Below are 14931 nucleotides of genomic sequence, written 5' to 3'. Positions count from 1 at the left end.
AAATCTGACTTAGACTTGTATAAATAAAGATTTTGATTGAGTAAATGAAGGTGTACTCACATCTTTTCCACCCATAGCTTCGAACATCTTCTCTAGTTGCACTCTCAACTGTTGGATGTTGTTTATGAGGATGCAGGGCTAAACACAAAACATTTCATATTATGATACCGGACACAATTACAGTGTTCCCTCGCTACTTTGCGGTTTAGCTACCGCGGACTCAGAGCTTTGCGGATTTTTTGGGGAAAAAAAAATACAAATATTACATTGAAACAACATATTTTACAGTTTTTTTGTTATAACATGAATTTCACTCTCTCTACTCGTATTCTATATGGTGTACTGTATACAGGGGGGTAAAAAATAAATAAATAAATAAAAATTAAAAATAAAATTTTGGGAATTAAGTTCAAATTTAGCATTTTTGAAGGGGAATCCCTACTTCGCGGAAATTCACTTATCGCGGGTGGTCCCGGTCCCCATTAACCGCGATAACCGAGGGAACACTGTATATTGCATTTAGCATAAAAATGCATTCCAATGGGTATTTTGCTGCTTACCACTTTCTCCATAGTGATGTAGTTGGCAAAACACTTTGAGATGATGTCAGCATATGACAGAAGAACATTGCTGATAGTCTAGAGAGGAACATAAATAAAACATTGGCAGTTTGAATGTGTATAGTGTTGCAATTGTGGCCCTGGTATTCTACTACTGTTTGGTTGGACTGACCTTGGCAAATCGTTTCATGTAGTGTCCAACGATTTGGGGGTCTGGACATTCTAATTTCCGGATGATTTCAAAGCTCTGGTTGAGCTGGGAAAACACATCCACGACAGAACAGGAGAAGAGAGCATGTTCTGATGTCACCTGGAACTGTAGACACACATAAAAAGAAGATTTAAATGACAAAAGAAGTAGTAGATTTAGAACAGTGGTTGGGAACCTTTTTGACGAAGAGAGCCATAAACAATTCATATTTTCAAACATTATTCCTTGAGAGCCATACTTAGAATTTAAAAGGAAAATAGATGAAAATGTGAGTATTTATTATTCATTTCACTACTTTGAAAGTTAAAAAAGTCTGAATTCTTTTGAGAACAGTATTTCACTGTTGCTAATCAATGAGTATCAATGAGAGGATGCATGCAGAAGAGTCTAATGAAGAAAAATTATGATTTAAAAAGGCGCTAGAGATAGTTTTGGCGCCACAGTGCCGGCGTGACCCTCCTATTGGTGCGTTCGGGGCCATATTTTACAACACAGGTTCGCGGAGAGCCATATACACCCATCAAAAGAGCCACATATGGCTCCCGAGCTATAGGTTCCCTACCCTTGATTTAGAGTGATGAAATTAATGAGAATATCTCCCTTGAATGGTTTTCAACGTACGTCGCTTACGAAAGAGGCACAGGTCAGATAAAAAAATATAATAATCGGAATTTGTACTGTTCAAACTGCAAGAAAATAAAATATGGATACTGGAATTGACCAGTAGTGAGCTCAGAGTATCACGGAATTACAAAAAAAAGTGAGTTTTTGTCAAATTTTGATACTTTTTTGCAAAAACAACAACAACAAAACCCTAACTGAAATAATTGAGGCTTCCCGTACAGAAATGTAAGTACCACATTTCTAACTATGGCAGTGAGTTGAACAAATGAGCGGGAATCTAATCCTTAACTAGGAAAATGGGACCGTCTGCATACCTGAATGTTGTTTCATGTCTATTTTTACATAGCATGCAGAGTGCTCAGTTGCCCCTCTAGGGAGTCCCGGTAATGAGCTAAGGACCGTTTTTCCTGCTGTGAAATCTCCGGAATAGGGTCTTTTAAATCCCTGGTTCCGATAATAAATATACCCCTCTTTAAACAACTCTCACACATCTATTTGAAGCTTGCAAGCACATTGCTGTGTTCGTGTTATTAATGTCAAGTCTTTGAAAATAAAAAGGAGATGAGGAAAGAGAATGTGTGGCAGGGAAGAGAAAATAAGATGGCTTTGAGTGAGTACAAAAGAAGAGATTTCAGTCATTCTGTCTGAACAACAGCTCAGCAATTTGGGAAGACTTTGAAAAGGTTTTTACCCCGTCTTTTTTGTCCCTCTCCAAAGCTCCGTGAAGGAAGTCCCGAGAAACCTCTTCATTTTCATCCAGCCATTGGATGACGAAAGGCTCAAACCATCTAAAAGACAAAATAAAAGATTGAAATTTATTTACTAACTCTGTGCAAAGAATGATGAGTGAACGATAATAAGAAAAAGAGTTGATTTGAATTGCATTTTTGCTGCAAACTGCAACTTACGCAGGATATTCTGGAACTCTACTCTTGAAGAAAGGCAAGTCTTTGCAGTACTCGTTGTAAAGCCACTTAACCTTGAAGTGCAGGTTCATGTAATCGGCACTCTTGCACAAGCGGTTTTTCTCGTGTTCTGGGAAATGAATAACAGTATGTCACCAATGAGAATTTGATATTCTTCCTGATGCATATCTGCTTTTAAGCAAGATCTAAAATATATTGTGCATAATGGTGGTAAAGGGTAAATCGGCTTTCAATTTAATAGTGTATTTCTACCTTCAAAGTAGGGATGACAACTTTATTTCATACATTGAAGCCCATAACCATATAAACTTCAAATACTATTAGTAAAATCTGAAATCCACATGTAGATAATTTTCACATGCAGTTTTTTAATCAATTCAGTTTTCCTGGGAGCGACTAAATCTAAAATAATCTACGTACATGTCAAAAATGCAATCATTGATCTATAAAATAAGCTAATCAAGCCTTCGCTCATTAAATAAAATTAATTATATATACTATAAAACAGGGTTAGGCAAACTTTTGGGCCCGGGGGCCACATCGACTTTAAAAAAATTGACAGATGGGCCGGGTCAGCACAAGATACGATACATATAAAAAAGTGCATCCGTTAACAGTCCATATGAAACAGAAACAGACAAAAAGGACTAAAATATTAATACACTCATCACTCATCATTAAAGTAAAAAGTATAAAGTACAAAGTAAAGTAAAAAGGTGTATTAAGAAATATTAAAAGGTAATTTAAAAGATGGAGGGCCTGTAAAACACGAAAAACAAATAAGAGTGGACAGAGCTACTACCACTGGCTTTCACGTGATGACGCCATTTTGGGAAAAAAACATTATTTGGACAACGTCGGCGGGCCGGATTAAAAACCCTAGCGGGCCGGATGTGGCCCGCGAGCCGTAGTTTGCCGATCTCTGCTCTAAAACCATATTTTTTTAGGAATGTTCAAAACAAAACATCCTCTAATTGTGGATTGACCTACATAGTCAGTAGAGGATCACAATTTGTGTTGACTCACCCTCCATTGCATATTTCATGTCCTGAGCAAATAGATTCCACATGACTTCAGCGCTGATTTTACCCACGTTGAGTTCCTGGGGAAATCTGGATGGAAAACAACAAAAGAGATTGAGGAATGAAAAAAAAGAACAACTGGATAGGGAGAAGTCGTTAAAGACGAACTGGTTGAGGCAGGGTGTGTAAGAGTTCTTGTCTTCCTCGATGATGGAGACGATAAGTGTGATGAGTTTGGACCAAAAATCCAGGTTTTTGATGCTGGGTCCCTGTTCCTCGGGAGGAACTGCACCTTGTTTAGCCTAGATTGAAAAGAAAAATGAATTAATAATCTGCTAGTCTGCAAAATATTAGGCAATACTTGTAAAAAAATGAAATTAACTTATGCAAAACTGATGTGAAGTTGTACTAAAATCCTCACAAACACGTGCTCTTGTTGTCATGGGACTATAAACAACTTCAACCAAGGATTTTTTTTTAGTGTTTGGAAAGAGTAAAAAGCATTTTTATTCCCTTGCTATACTCTGCTCACCGGATCTGTCTGGTATTCGCGGCTGTAGAGCTCATGGCAGTTGTTAAAAATGTATTCATAAGTGGAATTAAGACAGGCTTTCACGCAGTCTTTAACAACTTGGCTCGCTCTGGGAGGAGACTGAAGCTCTTGGACCTGAGTAAAAGCACATAAGCCAGAGTGAAAGACTATATTAGTTCACACATAAGAATGTAGTCCCTAAAAAATAGAGGTGATACCTTCATCCTGAAGAAAGTGATACTAGTGAGGAGATCTACTGTGGACTTGAGGTCTTGTAATCTCTCAGGACTGCTGGCTGGGAAGTTGTTCTGCAGTCATACAGAAAAAAATGTAAAAAGTTGCCTTTTTTGCCATTTTAAATGAGAAAATGCAACTTTTTTTATTGAATAGAAAATTTGAAGCAGCCCTGCATTTTTCTCATATAATAAAGTCTGAACTGGAAGAAGCCATATTTATTGCCAATTTTCTATATTTGACTTTTTCCACTGTCTATCAGTTTACTGTTAATTATTCACATAAGCCTACAAGGTAGATCACTCCCCAATCCATCTGTCTGTGTAAAATATGAAATAAAAAGAAGTCGTACTCGGTACATGGACAGGTCGATCCTCAGGGAGTTGTGAAGCTGATCAAGAAGCTTGACAAATCGTTCTTTCTGGGGACATCGGAAAATGAAAAATACATCAGTGAATTTGCAGTAAAAACATGCGCGGAATGGGTGGTAATCAATAATAATGTAAAAATGCAGATTTCTTTCAGAAAATCATTGTAATTATAGATTGATTCTATTGTTTATAGTTGCAGAAAATAAACATTTTGCAGCTATACTCGCACCAAAAGGTGTTTTATATAAAATTACAAAATAAGGCTAAATTATACTATAAAAAATCGCAAATGATTAAAACAATGCAATTCATCAACAGTAATACGTAACTGGGATTTACAAAACAAACACTAAAACATTATTGCTTGTGTTATTTTCCCGATCTTTTTTTTTAATGAAACATTCTTTTTTTCTTATTTTGAATCTTGCAAGCAGATCTCTATGAGAAAAAAACATTAGTAGTTATTCAGGGAATGAAATATTGTTTGTAATTGTGTAAATGTGACTCACCCCAAAGTTGGAAGCGGCAAAGCGGTCTGAGGCAGAGACGTTGTTAGTAGCCTGGGTTGTGTGTGCGTAGTAGGCATTGATGTTGGCTAGCAGCGTGCTCATGACTGCAGGAACACCCGGGCACATGTACTTGGATGACAGGCAGGCAAAGTGACTGCAAAAAAACAAGACAAATTTAAGCAAATTTTGCAGGCATCGTCATCACCACTCTAATTTTTCATCAAATAGTTCAATACTTCTCAAATATTTTACAGCGAGAACAGCATTAATAAATATTTTGCTCCCCGAGTAACACCATCAGAACCAAAATGAACTCTTTATCTGCCATTGACAGTGTTCCATGTCAAATCTATTTTGACAAGTTTTGGATGATTGCACTATAACATGAATATTAATCCCTCCATACACCCAGTTGAAATGAAATGGGGGTCTATCGCTATCAAATTGTAGGCAATGATTTTTAAATTGTTAGTTTGGCTCCCCCCAAAAATTGCCAAATGTGGAAAACAACTAGACTGTACTTGATAAATGCAATGTAAATGTGTCAAAACAGTCATTTGAAGCAGAACTTACGTCATGGCTTGGTAAATGGACTCTACTCCATAACGCATGGCAAACTCATCCACTATCTCTTGAGGCGTTTCCTCATAGTAGACTTTCCATGCGTCATCACCTTTGGCATCGGGGATCTTCACCACACCTGTGTTCTGGATGTCTGTCACAAAGTGGAAGAGGTTCTGCAGAAAGAAAAACAAACAAATGCCTTGATTATAAAGTCATAAAGCGTTTTGCTGTGTTAAAAACTTTCCATTTAGAATGTGATTTACAGCCACTATAGGTTGCAATAACATGGGTTAATTCTTGTTTAAGATGGAGCGAATACGTTCTACTGAGTAATGAATCCATCCTGGGCTGCAAATGGTCTACAATCAATCAGTTGAGTTTTCTACAGCGAGAAAGAATGGAAATGTCTTTGAGGTTTATCCTGTCAGACGTGCTCTTTATCTCACTTGACTAGAAAAATCTCTCAAGTGAAGTGCATTAGAAGAAGATACATCATTCAACTGATCATTATTGAAGAACTAAGCTCAATTAGCTGACTAAAAACACAGAGTTGTGGTCATGTAATATAATCCATTCATTTTCTATACTGCTTTTCCAGTTATCTTTGCTGACTTATGACAAAAAGGCGGCTTAGTTATTAGTTCCCTCTTCAGATGACGACAAAATTGATGCATATGAGCCATTAGAGCTCTCTTTTGTGATTGGTCGAGCCAATTGCTAAAGACTTTTGCTTCCTTGCACAACACAAATATTATTAAGAAACCAAAATAAACAATGCATTTTATAAAATGTCCAACATATTGCAACTAGTATTCCATTTTTTATGTCCTAATAAAAAGACAAAATGAGATCTTACTTCATGCAAACAGGTGTATTGAACATGATAGGGCGCAACCGTCTCTTCGCCCTTAATCTCCACATTGATGTGCATGCGGATTGCCCCGGAAACGGCTGATTTATCCGTACGCTTGTCTGAGGATAGCAAAAAGACCGACGTAGTAGACAGGTTAAAAATGAGTTGGTAACCGCAAGACATGACATTGCAGTAAAACTCACCGAGATTGTACCACACGTCCATTTCTCCGCTTAAAGTGCGGACTTCAATGATGGTTTGCCCGAGGAAATCATCTGACTCCCGTTTGAACTTTTGCTTTACGCGGGATTTGATGTCATCATCCTCATCCCACACTCGCACCTTGATGCGATCTGAGGAGTTGTGGCATTCACTATAAAGAAACAAAAATCATGTCATCGCACAATAAAAGCCTGAAAAAATGCCATTAAATTTGATGGGGTCATTGGTCTCCACTTACAAATTAAAAGTCTCTTCCCAGACAGGATTAAGATTGCCATAGATCGTTTTGGTCCTCTTTTTGGTCTTTCCCACTTGCACTGTAACATATGGATCACTGGAACCAGTTTTATCCTTAGCTTGTAGACCTTGTGCACACAACACTTAGAAAAACAGAATAAAGAGCAGAAAAATCAGGTGAGTGTCTCACTTTGGGTAGAAAGAGCAACCTAAAGTCCAACTTACCTGTGATGCAGATCTTTGCTGACCATTTGGAGGTTCCATCAAGCACACTTTGCTTGATTTGCTTCATCTGGGTGCCGTGTGTGGCTTTGGGGATGGTGAAGACTTCTTGAATGAGTTCAAAGATCTCTGGTTTGTTTCTTTCACGAATTTTCATGCGGTCTTTGAGGACCATGATGATGTTCTGGGTTCGGTCTTCTGCACCGTGTTTGGAGCTTTTTTCTGCTGCTCCTGGTTGACAATGAAAAGAATGAAAGAATCTTATAATGTGTATACAAAGGTTAATTTAACATGGTAATTTGCCATATTATGGCCTGCAATTGGCTGGCAACTAGTTCAGTGTCCCTGGCAATAGTTGGCTGGGATTGGCTCAATTACGCCCAGTGACCCTTGTGTGGATAAGTCTAAGGAAATTTATCTTAAAAAAATAAATAAAATAAAATACCCTAAAATACTGCAATGCATTTTTACTAGAGTTTTAGGGTTAAAAAATGCTAAATACAGGAAAAAATCTGTAACTGTACATTTTAAATCATGCCTAGTGACCCTTGTGTGGATAAGCCTAAGGAAATTTATATATAAAATAAATAAATTAATAAAATAAAAATACCCTAAAATACTGCAATGCATTTTCACTAGAATTTTAGGGTTAAAAAATGGGAAAAATGCCAAATACAGGAAAAAAAATCAGTAAATTTTAAATACTTGCGCAGTAGTCAGCACACTTAATTGCCATTACGACGGAAGAGGTTCAAACACCAATAAAAGTACTACCAATATACTGTAGGACTAACATCAAGCTAAAAGAGGAAAAGAATTAAAGCATTTTTCATGACTGACAAAAAAAAAATCTCTGTGGAGCAGTCTCCATGACAACAATAGATGAAGAGCTTTTAATATCAGCTCAATGAAAAAACACTAAAAGTCAAAATGATGGAATACTTTGGAACAGGCACTATATTGGCACAATTCATAAAGTACACGGTGATGGGGTGTGAAAATATTTAACGAGATCTGAAAGGAATATCTTATCTTACTTTGCAGACAGTCAGCATTGAGCAAATCCTGGCACTTCTCGTGACATTTAACGCCACATTCACTGCAGCGCATTCCCTGGCGAGCGATTCCCCACAGCAGTCCTTCGCACTCATAACAGTAAGTGGGTGTGGTGGCTGTCCACACCTCGAAATTATGCGGGGTTGTGCAGGAGATGGGGTAGATGAGAGCCTGAAGGGTCTTCTTGTAAACATGACTCTTCTACAAATGAAAATGAGGCAAGTGGTGACAACAGATATAAGTCCTACCATGGTTCTAGACATGTACCTAATAGAGGTTATTGATACATAAACCTTTGTGATTGGTTGAAAAAAAAAACTGAGCTTTGAATTTATCATTAAATCTCAAGTTGTTCATATTCTATAGTGCTTCACAGGAAGTAAATTGTTTTAAAATTCAAAATAGGAGTGTAGACTACATTTTCATTTGAATGATATACTGACCAATTCTTCATTATGCAAGGTGCTCGATGTCAAGGCTGAAGTGATGCCGGCTTTCCTGGAATTCTGGACCAATGACTGATTGACAGGAGAGAAAGAAGAGATTTAACCCAACCAAAGGCTGCTTGTGAATATTAATTAAATACTGCATTTCATTTTGTGACTTGTTACTCACCATTGCCTGTGGCGTTGATGTAATCGTGAGAAAAAAGAGGGGAACAAAAAATGAGGATGTTATCAACTTGGAAAGATAGATTATACGTACATAATATAATTTTGAATAGGAATAACTGTTAGATCAGAGTAGGAATAAAATCTGCACTGCTTCGTCAAAATAAGAAAAAGTACATTTATAAATACATATATATATATATATATATATATATATATATATATATATATATATATATATATATATATATATATATATATATATATATATATATATATATATATATATATATATATATATATATATATATATATATATATATATATATATATATATATATATATATATATATATATAATATAAGTAAATTTGACATTTTATGAGGCGACAGGCAAGCGAGAGACCCGAATATGTGTATAGAAGTGATTAAAAAGTACATTTTACAAGACAAGATGCATGGCGTCGATGCAGATGTAATACAATAAAGAAAAGTGCGGCCTGCATCGTGAAGCTGAGTAATACATGGTCACAGTGAAAGTTAAAGCGATTAAACGTACCAGATCTCTGACCAGAGGCATCGCTTTCCTCTTCCTGAGGTCTGGCATGCTGTCAATGCTATAAAGAGCCCCGCCCATCCTGAAAAAGAAAGTGCGCACATATATCACTAGAGAAAACATATTCAGCCACAGATGTTATGCGTGGCGGTCACTGATACTTACCCCGCTGATAATAGCAGAGACGCAATACCGACACTCTCGCCTCGTGCCTGTAGAGAAGACAAAATGAACATCGAGGAAAAATAGGTAATAAAGGGGGTCATTAGAGCAATTGCTATAAAAGATTTTATGAGGTTTACCATGAGAAACACTTTAAAAAATAGTATCTGTACCTGTAGCTATATTTTAGCTTGTGCAATAATCAGGGAATTGTACAAAATTAATTAAAAATAAATGAGTTGAGTTAACACACAACACCCACCTGGGATTTTGCTTCAGCCAGAGGAAGGAATCACAACGGACTACATGCAAATCGCTATGAATGGTGCAAACCACTGAAAAGAAAACAATGACACTGCAAAACAAGGCTCGGGGTAAACAGAAACTACTCAATAAAACACGAGACAATATAACCAGAAGTTTAAAAAAAAGAAAATAGGAAACTGGTAACATAAAACATGCAGGAACAGATGCAACAACTGATAAACAAGTCATGATTGCAACAGTATAAACACATAAATCTATATAGTGTATGAAAACGTATAGTCAAAAGTATACAGTACCTCTTGTAATTGTAGTCGGACTCTGCTGAACAATCGTAGCCAGTTGGCTTTGGCTCTCGCTGTACCAGGTTCCATCAGTTCCCTCTTCGGGAAACTAGGGCTGTGGTTGAAAAAGCAATCAGATGTCTAAGTGTATATCCAGCAATGTGACGAAAAAACAACCAACCAACCAATAATAAGTGATGCTTCTGGGAAAGAATTCTGACAGTTCTCTTAAATGTACTACTCATTCATCCATTTTCGACACCACTTATCCTTATTAGGGTCACAAGATGCTGGAGCCTATCCTGCCTGACTTGGGCAAAAGAAAGGCGGAGCATATGCTAAACTGCTCACTAGTCAATTGTGGGGCTAAGTTTATGATTTTTACTTATGCGTCACTTTGAGTTATTGATATATTCCACACAGATTTGATATATTCCATGACAGAAGCATATATCAACTACCGTATTTTCACGACTATAAGGCACACTTAAAAGTCTTAAATTTTCTTCAAAATAGACAGTGCGCCTTGTAATGCAGTGTGCCTTATATATGGAAAAACTGAAAAACAGAAAACGAAAAACCACCACTGTCGGATATTAAAAAAACACAAACGCCTGAACTGAAACAATACTGTTAAATATGCAGATCAGCCATTTTCCATCATATAGCTCCTCCCCCACTGCAAGATTTTATACCAAAAAATGCAAAACATCATCAATGGCTGGCTCTAGAGGTGACTGTGTAGTCAGTGCTTCATACCTGGAAGTCAATAGCAATTGCCGTATTTTTCTATAAGACGCACTCAAAAGTCATAAATTTTCTCCAAAATAGACAGTGCGTCTTATAATACAGTGCGCCCTATATATGAAAAAAATGTCATTCATTGAGGGTGCGCCTTATAATATGGTGCGCCTTATAGTCGTGAAAATACGGTACTCTGACCATCCTTAGAAGAGTAAAACTTACGCAGAAACAGGAGGCTCCTCTGTTTTCGCCTCAGGGGGCGGGGAGATGATCTCCTCAGGTGGAAGTTGTTCTGGTGGCAGAACTTCATCTAGTAGCAACTCAGGCTTTGCTTCAAGCTCCTGGAAATTAACATCAGGATCTGGAATCTCCAATACAGTGGAGATAGCGGGTGTACTGTCAATTGTAATGGCGGCGGGGGTAAATGAGTCTTGCTGGGGAGGCGCAAGGGTGGGGTCGGGCATGAAAGGGAGTAAGGGGTCATCCCATTTGGGTGGGCCAGTGCTCGAAGTTTGCAGCTGACTGGAAGGCTGCTGTTGATGTAACGATGGCTGCTTTTCCAGAGGAGGCCTGCTGGAGGAGATGTTATCAGATGGGGGAGGAAGGGTGGCAGCCATGCTTGCGGGGGTGTTAGGCTCCTCCTGCTCCTCATTGAGTGCGCCATCTATTGGGTAGATATCTTTCTCTTCCTCATATGGCATCTCCTCTTCGTTTTCATAGTCATATGCTGGTTCTTCTTCGTAAATGTCGCATTCCTCATCATCGTAGAGCACCCCGTCTTCAGTGCCATCTTTAACATAACTCTCCTCGTCACTGTAGATGCCCTGTTGATCCTCCTCATCCCAAGCTGGGATGTCTTCTTTGCCATAACTGATGGAGGAGTGGCAGGAGTGGTAGGAGTCGTTTTCATCGTAGAATTCAGATCCTCGTAAACTCTCGCCGTCTTCTGGGACAAACTCCTCGCTGAGTTGGGAACTGCCTCGACTCAAGTCGCCCGACGAGGCGTAGCGGCTGTCGGTGGGACTGAGGGAAAAGAGGAAAACACACACAGAGAGCTGTTATATCCCCACAGTCGTTGAGAATTAATACTAGTAGAAGCATCCAGGTGGATATGTTGCTGTGTGGGATATTTAAGGGAATTGTGTTGTGGTTGAAAACCCAAGAGAGGAAGATGACAGGCAACTATGGGAAAGGAGTGATTTTTTTCGGCCAAGCGGCTAGCTTGAGAGTTAAGGTTTAAGGTGGGGTGTGTTGGACTTGTGATTTATTTATGGCTGTGTACACACTGTAGGCAAATCCGATTTCTACACTAAATTTCATCCTACTGCAGTACAAATGTCATTTGAAAGCGAGCAAAACTGATTGGCTGCATCTGCTCTTCATCTTTTGCCTTTTATTGTCCATACGGGACCCTTCCTAAAGTATCCATATGGCTAGCCAGTATTATGTTAGAGTTTAGCTCAGCCTCTGACTAGACAAAATCTTTGTTAACAATATTTTTTTTGGTGGTAAACCTTGTTAAAATTAAGTTTACATGAATAGCAGTGCATCATAATTAGAACAAGAACTGGTTAGCAACTCTAGAATCAAATTGATCAAATTTTAAACATTTTAGATTTGCCATTTTGTTAAAAAGAACAGGTTTCTGAGTATTTGAGTGGTTTCAGCAAAAAAAATGTCAAAAATTTCAACATTTTCTATTGGTTTAGGAAAAAAATAACTGATTATTAATTGAAAGCTCTAATTTGATCTGGCACAATCCCAAGCTTTTTTACACATAGCTACACACTGCTGCTTTAAGGTAGCACATCTATTGATTACCGACATGTTGGTTCAATAGTACACCTTGTAGAAGCACTTAGAGGATGTGTGAGGTCTTTGCAGCCTGGAGTGTGTGGATCAACATACAAATAGGTCGGTGATGCCTTTTTTTAAGTTGCAGAATTTCTCTCTTAAAACATAAACACTGGATTAAAAGTGGAGTTTTTTGCACTTTTTAAAGTGTAGTGATGCCCTTTCTTACATTCTATGCTAGAGTGATAAGTACACCTGATTTGATGAGCGTCATATATAGAGTGAGGCTATAATAAGGCTCTAAAAGACCCACATTGGAGGTCTTCCATAGTAGAAAAAAATGCTGACAATAGCTTACAGATGAATTGGAAACGCTGCACATTCGGTACCAAATCATGACAAGATGATGAAGACTGACTTTTATATAACGTGATGAAAAAGGAAAATTACAGTGTGTTGCCTGTAGTTTTTTTCTCTCTAAAAAACGCAAACATTTGCAATATGTCGACCATGCAGCACATATGTGAAGCAGGTACTAAGACTTTTTAACAGTTTTCTGTTCCTATTTTTCCTTAAATGTTAATTTCGAAGACAATTTTAAACAATAGCCAATTTGACTTTTTAGCACGGTTGAGCAAAATCTGCAATTCAGAAAGTTTAACACTAAACATCATCACATTTTGGTGAAAAGGCAAGTGATTGAGTAGATGCAGGGCCTATACTAAGTGATTTTTTGTGCATATACATATATAAAGATAGGAAAAAAGCGCATGCATGCAAGCACAGTGAACGAGGAGGACAGGACAAGTCCACCACTGACGTCACAGCGAGACTGAATCACAGGCTTTTTAGCAAGAAGAAGAGGAGGAGATCGGAGGAGGTACAGAGACCCACCTATCGGACAGCGAATGCCTACTGTCTAGAGAATATTGACGACTGGTGCGCCGGCTCGACCCTGAGCCTGAGTCGATATCACTGCGCCCGTTGGTGGCCAAGTCTAAACTATCGTAGGGTCTGGTAAGAGGAGCAGGGAAAGGGGAAAGGGTAGAGGTAGGAGAGGAGCATGAGTAGAACTCAATTTTGCCAAAGAAAACACATCCTGATTCAAACAAGGGTCATTCGCTCACTCACGTCACAATCACAGGTTCATACCCAAACTGTATACAAGATTAGTGAGCTTGTATATAATGAAGCAGGCATATTATATTCCCTTAGGAAGGAAGAGAACAGTAGGGATAGAATGTACAACAAATTAGAACAAAACAGGGTGTAAGTTGTCATCATGGCGATATGCTAGGAGACTTCAAAGCGACCTATTCATATAGGAATACTCCGTTTTGTATACATTTTCCATGAGGCAAATTTATATGTTTATACCCAGACAATATAAACTGGGAGTGGTAGAAGCAATAAATAAATTCAAATAAATCATGTATAATGAAAATGATACCATTGATTTGTTAGTTGAGTTAATTGAGTATTTAAGAGTTTCTTACGTAATTATGATTATGTAGCATGAAAGTCTTATTCAAACATGTTAATGCATTATTTTGTATTATTATTTGGTGGTTAATTAATAGTTGGACCATACAAAAGCTACATTCCATATTTTTTTTGGTGGCTTCACTGCAAGACCGCATTAAAAGATTATGCTTGCCGTTTTCAGTCAAATGATTATGACGTACATTGAAGGTTGTTTGGCCTTGCCAGTGTTCTGCATTGGATCGAATACTATTCTAGAATAGACAATTATGTAAAGTCTTTATAGTTACTGTGGGAAACAAGACAAGAAAATGAAAACTAATTCATTTACCGAAGTTCATTTTCTAATATAATTGTTCCTTTAGTCCTTATATTAGATTTAATTAGATAGTGTGGGCATTCCTAATGAGTATATTCTCTTTTTTTGTATTAACTACCAGCTTGATAGTCTCCATGGCAACCTGAAGGTTTCACGTAAGCCCCTGGATTCATTTTGAGCAAAACAAGGTGACGAAAATAAGTGATATGCTACTACCTCATGTCTTGTTGGTCATAATCCATGTCATCGTCGTAAGGATGTCTGTAATTCTGTTGCCTGATGGGATATTGGTGCATGGAGGCGTTGGGTTGAGATGTCGTGTAAAACGGGGGTGGGATGCTGTTACTGGTCTCGCTTCGGTAGTCACTGTCCCTGTCGTCCACTGCGCTGTCTGGATCGTCGTCTGTTTATGAACAAAATGTGTGTGATGAGGAGAATTAAACAAGAGCAAAAGTAGAACTGGTTAATGAGGAAAAAGTCGAAAGGAGGGTAAAAATGCAGATTTATGAGCAGTGGTGCTTTAAAGACTTACTTTGCTGATCTCCCCATAGACTCCAATTACCTACAAGGAGA

The 14931-nt window shown here is 38.0% G+C and overlaps 1 protein-coding gene across 2 annotated transcripts in view; it reads right to left on the bottom strand.

The window, feature by feature from the left end:
- Nucleotides 1–14931, bottom strand: part of unc13a (unc-13 homolog A (C. elegans)) — a 32030-nt gene that overhangs the window by 10570 nt on the left and 6529 nt on the right. Inside the window, exons 8-32 of one of the 2 annotated variants that reach the window (XM_077717177.1) lie at nucleotides 14891–14920; nucleotides 14575–14761; nucleotides 13452–13571; nucleotides 10986–11786; nucleotides 10035–10128; nucleotides 9475–9521; nucleotides 9313–9391; nucleotides 8587–8661; nucleotides 8125–8344; nucleotides 7091–7318; nucleotides 6867–7008; nucleotides 6610–6779; nucleotides 6410–6525; nucleotides 5563–5726; nucleotides 4990–5143; nucleotides 4462–4530; nucleotides 4094–4183; nucleotides 3876–4010; nucleotides 3512–3645; nucleotides 3348–3433; nucleotides 2304–2430; nucleotides 2087–2183; nucleotides 733–876; nucleotides 561–638; nucleotides 61–138 (exon numbers count right to left, since the gene is read on the bottom strand). In XM_077717177.1, the coding sequence (XP_077573303.1) occupies nucleotides 61–138; nucleotides 561–638; nucleotides 733–876; nucleotides 2087–2183; nucleotides 2304–2430; nucleotides 3348–3433; nucleotides 3512–3645; nucleotides 3876–4010; nucleotides 4094–4183; nucleotides 4462–4530; nucleotides 4990–5143; nucleotides 5563–5726; nucleotides 6410–6525; nucleotides 6610–6779; nucleotides 6867–7008; nucleotides 7091–7318; nucleotides 8125–8344; nucleotides 8587–8661; nucleotides 9313–9391; nucleotides 9475–9521; nucleotides 10035–10128; nucleotides 10986–11786; nucleotides 13452–13571; nucleotides 14575–14761; nucleotides 14891–14920 (3665 nt within the window). Of the gene's footprint in view, nucleotides 1–60; nucleotides 139–560; nucleotides 639–732; nucleotides 877–2086; nucleotides 2184–2303; nucleotides 2431–3347; nucleotides 3434–3511; nucleotides 3646–3875; nucleotides 4011–4093; nucleotides 4184–4461; nucleotides 4531–4989; nucleotides 5144–5562; nucleotides 5727–6409; nucleotides 6526–6609; nucleotides 6780–6866; nucleotides 7009–7090; nucleotides 7319–8124; nucleotides 8345–8586; nucleotides 8662–9312; nucleotides 9392–9474; nucleotides 9522–10034; nucleotides 10135–10985; nucleotides 11787–13451; nucleotides 13572–14574; nucleotides 14762–14890; nucleotides 14921–14931 lie in introns of both variants that reach the window. The other variant, XM_077717179.1, reaches the window with a different exon arrangement.

The sequence above is a fragment of the Stigmatopora nigra genome, chromosome 5, assembly GCF_051989575.1.
Source record: "Stigmatopora nigra isolate UIUO_SnigA chromosome 5, RoL_Snig_1.1, whole genome shotgun sequence".
Classification (NCBI taxonomy): Eukaryota; Metazoa; Chordata; class Actinopteri; order Syngnathiformes; family Syngnathidae; genus Stigmatopora; species Stigmatopora nigra.
This window is presented reverse-complemented; position numbering and strand designations above follow the sequence as displayed.